The 6,189-nt window shown below is 40.6% G+C and overlaps 1 protein-coding gene across 2 annotated transcripts in view; it reads left to right on the top strand.

The window, feature by feature from the left end:
- The first annotated feature begins 809 nt into the window (after window positions 1-809).
- LTK (leukocyte receptor tyrosine kinase) overlaps window positions 810-6,189 on the top strand; it is an 81,251-nt gene continuing 75,871 nt past the window's right edge. The window contains exons 1-2 of one of the 2 annotated variants that reach the window (XM_090140984.1): window positions 882-945; window positions 2,184-2,186. In XM_090140984.1, the coding sequence (XP_089997110.1) occupies window positions 897-945; window positions 2,184-2,186 (52 nt within the window). In that variant the 5' untranslated portion in view covers window positions 882-896. Of the gene's footprint in view, window positions 946-2,183; window positions 2,187-6,189 lie in introns of both variants that reach the window. The other variant, XM_090140983.1, reaches the window with a different exon arrangement.

Below are 6,189 nucleotides of genomic sequence, written 5' to 3'. Positions count from 1 at the left end.
TTTGCAATTTTCCAGTCTGAATTATTTTAGCCTACATCCACATTAAGTTGTGCTGATTTGGACTAAAGCACTCTTCGCCCAGAGGGAGGGAGTACATACGTGGAAAATTGAGTCAGAAACAATGTATTCTGATAAAAAAAAGAATAGCTATTTTAAAATAAACTTCACTGTGAAGGAAAAAAACCCACAATCAACAGGTGGACACATTGAAGGTAAAATAATGTAATGGGGATGCTAATAGGCCAGAGGAAAAAGGAGTTTAACAGGAGAAGTGATAAAGGGTGGATGCAGAAAGCTTGAAGGCATGGCACTGGCACCTTCTTGTGGCACCGGTCTCTGTGACTTTTCTCACCAGGTGAGGCTGCCTCGCTTAGGAATGAGTGGCTGTAAGGAAAGAAAGGTGGATATATCTGCTCTGGGCAATGAAGTCCCATTTATTTTTCACAGCAGTCAGTGACAGAAATTTCTGGACTAGGGAGTATTTTTATGATCTTTCTGTGATTTTATGTCTGTCTGCGATCTTCAGTACAACTGAGTTCGATCCCGATGTGGACCTTTGTGTGTCAGAGGCAGCTTCAAGAGAAGACCAAGAAAGGGTAACAGCCCAATGAGATGCTGAATTCAGCTTTTCTTAGTGAATACTAATGCCTGTCCAGAGCAACCTCCTTGTGGATTTGCTGATCGTGCAGGAGCGGCATGCAAAAAAGGGAGGAGGAGTGAAAGGGGAGGGTGGAAGAAAGCGAGGGCTCTAGGACCCATGCGAGCCTTCGTGAGCAAGAGGTGGGAATTCTTTTCCGAGGCAGCCCGAGCCCAACCTCAGTGCTCCAGCGGAGCCCGCAGCAAGTCGGGCACGGCTCCTGCCCGCCCCAGCACCGAGCACCCGGCCCCGCTCAGCCATGAGCCCAGCTGCCCCAGCACCGCTGCTGCTCTGGGTCACCGCCCTGGGTGAGTAACCTGCTCTTTTTGCCCCCGCGACCTGTGGTACCAACTCTCTCTTCTCCCCACAGGGGACTCTGACTTATTTCTTTGCCCATTCTCTTCTACCTTTAAAAACAGTAAAGCATTATTTTCAGAACACTGTGGAAGTAAGAGGTGGGGAGGAAAATAATGGTGTCAAACATATATTAAGTGTGTGATGTGGGAAGATAAATCTTGGTGGTTATTGATTCTAAGTAAATTTTGTTCACTGAAATGAATAGGTGATTTGGAGTTAAAAAAGGGCTTGAGCTGAGATACTGGAGATAGGTTCCGTCGCTGTACAAAGGTTCAGCATAACATTATCAGCTATCCCCCAGTATACCATTTTGGTTCTGTGACTACAGGATTGCTTTCTTTGGGACTGTGCTCTAAAGATTGGGGAACGTAATGCTCCTGGAATAGTAAAGGTTGCTTAAGGGAAGAGGTAAATTTGTAAAAGATGTTTTATCCAAGGAGAAGAGGTGAGGATGGATAAAGGGAAAAAAGGCAATCCAGACTATAAAAGACAGAGTTATGAGCTCCTACCTAGACAGTGGCACTCAGGCTGAGTTTTGAAAGGAATCTTTGTGCTGCTCTATTTGTCAGTCAGCTTTGGTTCTGAAACACAGCAAGAGGAGTGAAATCACTGTAGGAGAAGAGGAGAGAGATAGTAGGAGGGAAGCACCAGTAACAGGAGGAAAGTTGGAAAGTGGTAGAATGCACATAAATGACAATGGAAGAAAGAAGGCAGGAGTGGAACATATACTCTATGTGCACCGTGGTAAAAAATTTGTATTATGAAAACTAGGAGAGAAAAATTTGCAAATCCTTACTAGGACATACTGAACTTCCCAGAGAACTGAGGTTACAATTGTAAGCCCAGTGCAGAGAGAAGAACATCATTGTGATCCCTGAAGGAGGATCAGGGGATACTTCTGTGTTTTTCAGTGCAACAAATCGTATGAATTCCAGGCAGTGGAGAAGATGAGGCAAACAGGTTGTTAGGAGCTACAGCTTGCTCTTGCTAGTGCAGTAAGGATTTGACTATTTTGTGCTAAATGCTGAGCATGTATGTAATTTTTATTTTATTTTATTTTATTTTATTTTATTTTATTTTATTTTATTTTATTTTATTTTATTTTATTTTATTTTATTTTATTTTATTTTATTTTATTTTATTTTATTTTATTTTTACATGAAGATATGCTGGGACATCAGTTTTTAAGTAGGTTTCTAGTTCTAGTTACAATTGAGTGCCAAGACATAGCTTAGAGTCTTTGATTTCAGGCTTTTTCTGTCCTGTTACTTCCATGAGGAGGAGAGAGCTTTACCACTGAAAGGACCCGAGGGAAGTACACTCCATGTAAGCAGAGCTGTCTCTCCCCACAGCCTCTGCTCATATGCTATGCTATTTCATCATGCTACGTGTGATCCACATGTTCTTAGTGTAGTGACTTTCAACATGTGAATAAGGTTTGTGTAAGGAATAGTCATTATACTTGCTTTATCTCCAAGTCAGTAATTTGAAGCATGATTGTATTAGAGCAGAGATTAATTTTTAAGAAAAAAAAAAAATAGAGAAAAGGTGCATTTCAAAAAGGGCAAGTAAAGAGCTAGAGGAAAACAAATGTACATTTTGCAATCTCTGTCCAGTCATCTGCCAAAAAAATCTCAATCACCAGAGGAGAGGCTTGAACGCACGAGTATTTAGCTGCTATCCTGATCTTCACTTGAGGGTGGCTCATCTCACTGAATATTATGGTCAGTTCTAAGGCTCTGCAGTTAATGATTTTCGAAACCACTTGTGTTTCCACTGAGGAAGTTTTCCCAGAACAGATTTGTAGAGTGGCTTTATATTTCCTTCTTTCTTTGGAAAGCCTACAGCCCTGGTAATGAGGGAATTTATAGGTCCACTTTTCTCTGGTTTGTTTTACTGGCTGGCATACGTCTTTCTGATGAGCTTTTAGGGTAATGTAAGAGTTCAAATCCACTTAAAATTTTAGACATGCTATAACACAGGAGGAGGTCAGAACTCATTTTGATGAGTAAAAATCAAGACTCTGCAAGAACATGCAGAAAGTTAGAGAAAGCAGGAAAAACAGAAACAAAACCAGACACCTCAGCCAACCAACAGCACAGTGAACAGAAAAGGATTCGGTGTACCAATGTGCATTGGTCAATGTCAGGGCAACATCCCAGTCATTCTGAGGCTAAGACTCTAACCTCAGGTCTTGGAAAGTGGCATGGAAGTAAATAAACAAAGTCACCACATGAATTGTTTTGTCTTCATATAGACTGATTCTCCTTTGATTACCTGAGCTTGATGGAAGGGAGAAGTCAGTCCTCATCTCTGTAAAACAAACAAACAAAAAACAACAACAAAAAAAACCAGGGTTGTACTTGGCCAAATGGTGTACTCTTGCTTCTGGGTGTGGATTGCAAGCTATTTGCAAAATTACAGCATGATATATGCTTCTGGCAAATCTCAAACCCCTTACTGAAGTGTACTCAGGTTATGTCATTGGCTCAGAACTTCAGCTATTGGATCATAACCACAGTTCCTCAGATAATATTAGTAGAAGTATTTCGTCTAGTTACTCTTTGTATAGCCCTTTCTAATAATTGTATTAGATCTGTCAGAGGATAGGATGTTTATGTTTAATTTCAGCCTGGGAAGCAGTTGTGGTTATGGGAAGGTTGAGGAGTAAGTTGATCAGCACAGTTAAGGGATGTGACTGTGTAATCATGTATCAGCATGGCAGTGCTGAATGTTCCACTGCTGGCTCCTACTTGACCCTTGCATTTGTCCTGCAAGTTCTTTTCAGAAGTCCAGAAAATTCTCTCCCCGTCCCCATGGGTCTCCCAACTTCTTAAAAGTGAGCTGGCCTGTTTTATGTAGTGTGTACAAGCTGGTTTAAGTTTAGTAAATCCACACATGAATGAAGATGCTATACAGGAATACTTCATTTTGTCATAAACAAGCTGAGAACAGATTTATCTTGTAGTAAGATTTGTGTTACTGTTACCTTTAAGATGAACATAGTGTCTTGTGATGGGCAATAGAAGTCCATCTTTCTGTCAGAATTACCGTAACTTCACAGTTTTTAATCAGTCCATATGATCAAAGGTAGAGAAAAGGAAGCCTCAGTTCAGTGATATTTCAAAAACATTCCACTCCCACCCCCAGAGCTCGTATAGCAGACACAGAGGCCCATGTCTTCAGCCCGTTTGTATGGTTGGGTGTGTGCACTGGTGGTGCTAGTGTGTAAAAGTGCATCTATGGTGCACATGTGACTAGAGTGGAGATGATTTTTATTCTTAAATTAAATCAGTGAAAAATGCTGACACGGTAAGACTAAAATATCTTATAAAATAGTCTGTGTTTTGAGCTGTTGTATATAGATGTTTTGTGTGTGCACAAGTTAGTGCATGTTAAAATGAACACACGATTTAATATTACATGTTTAGTTTTGAATTGAAATACTATAGTTCAGCGCTCCCTGAAATGGGCAGTTTGTAGATTAATAAAACGCTTGAAAATTTTTCAGATTGACTTATGAAAGTTTTGATTTCTTTTTTAATTCTTTGGGTTTGCCAACTTGAAACATCCAGTATTAAAGCTGCTCAGTTACCTTGAAATAGCACATAGTGATTTGTACCTGGATTTATATGTGCAGGTTGTTGTCCTCAGGCTGGTGTTCATTGCTGCGTATAGATGCAGGGGCTAGTGATGGTGTTAGTAGCTTGTTACTGAATCAGATTCCTCAGAAATATAAAGGAACAAAGATAACCTAAATTTTTTTGCAAACCAGTGGTGAAAGCAGAGCACAAAGCAGTTGCTGAGAGAAGAGGCAGGTGAGCTCTTTCCAGAAATAAATGGAGAGGAAGGAATTCATGGAGTTCTTAGTTAATGCAAATTGATAGATCTCTATGTGAGCACAGTTGCAGCAGTAGAACATCTTGCCTTCTGTGTCTGGAGACTTTTATCTGAGATTCTTACAAGTAAGCATGATTTCTGTACTGAATGCTTAAATCAGAGGAGGAAAATAATGACATTAATTATGTTAATTAATTGGATCAAGCTTATAGTCTTTTCCTGTCTCTCAGCATCAGTTCTTCCTCTCACAATTCCTCTTCCTCTCATTCCAGTGTAATTGCTCTACTGCTTCGCTCCTCTCCTGGAGTATAATAAACCCAGTGCTTTGATTGGGCTTGCCATCAGCAGGGCCCCTGTATCTGTGCATGTAAAGATGACACCCATGGCAGTCATAAGAGCAAGCCAGCTCAGAGAAGTGGTGAGCTGAGGTGTTTGATGAGAGATGAGTTACAGCTGGTCTGACAAAAAGGCTGAGTGAATAGGAAGAAGTGCGATCTTCTGTAAGAGGTTACAGATCATGCCAGCATCGTGTGTGCACAGCAGCATCTCTTATTTGCCTCTTGTTTGGTTCAGATTGTGCCTTATTCAGCAGCTTTAGAGGTCAGAGTGTCTGTGTCTGGAGGGTGCCAGGTTCCTTCCTTTTTAGGCCTGATGTGCAGAAGGGGAGATCAACCTATAGGACCTTTACAGTGGAGCAAATGGAGATAGCATCAGGACCTGCCCAAGTTTTGAATGGCCTAAAAGACTGCAGCTCCCAAGCCAGTGGCAGCATCTCCCTGCAGCAGTTTGCATCCCTGAGATATGCCATATCTAAGAGCTTTCCTTGAGCTGCTGTACCTCCACAGTGCTGTTGCTTCTAGCATATATGATACCAGCACAATTGATGGGCTTTTGAGGAATAATGAAAACAAAGAGGCGTGAAAGGAAACTATTCAGTGAACTAGAAAAGACAGCTCTGTCAATATATACTGAGGAAATAACTCAGAATTTTAGTGAGATGTTCGCCCACAGGCCAGGTTTTATTTTTTTAGGACTTCAGTTTGTTTTTCACTGTGTGCTCCTTAAGACAAAGCTGGCTGGGAAAATGTAAAATTTTCATGATTGTATTCTGTACATACATATGTACAGTATTTCCTTCCACTTGTCAATGCAAAACTTGTTAAAGTTTCTAACTGGCTTTACAAGAAATTCCCTGAGAATAGCATTGTCTGAGTTTAAAAAAAAAGAAAAAAGAGACACCTATTATGTAGCAGCTTATCAAAGATGAAGGTAGTTGAGAAAGAGTGTGAAGTATAGAATAAATATAGGAAAAAAAGATGAAGTCTTTCCAGAAAGCACAGATGTATCCTTGCAAC

Source organism: Phasianus colchicus, chromosome 5, assembly GCF_987193195.1.
Source record: "Phasianus colchicus chromosome 5, bPhaCol1.hap1.1, whole genome shotgun sequence".
NCBI classification, from domain to species: domain Eukaryota; kingdom Metazoa; phylum Chordata; class Aves; order Galliformes; family Phasianidae; genus Phasianus; species Phasianus colchicus.
The sequence above is the reverse complement of the archived record's forward strand: the minus strand, read 5'-3'. Positions and strand labels throughout refer to the sequence as shown.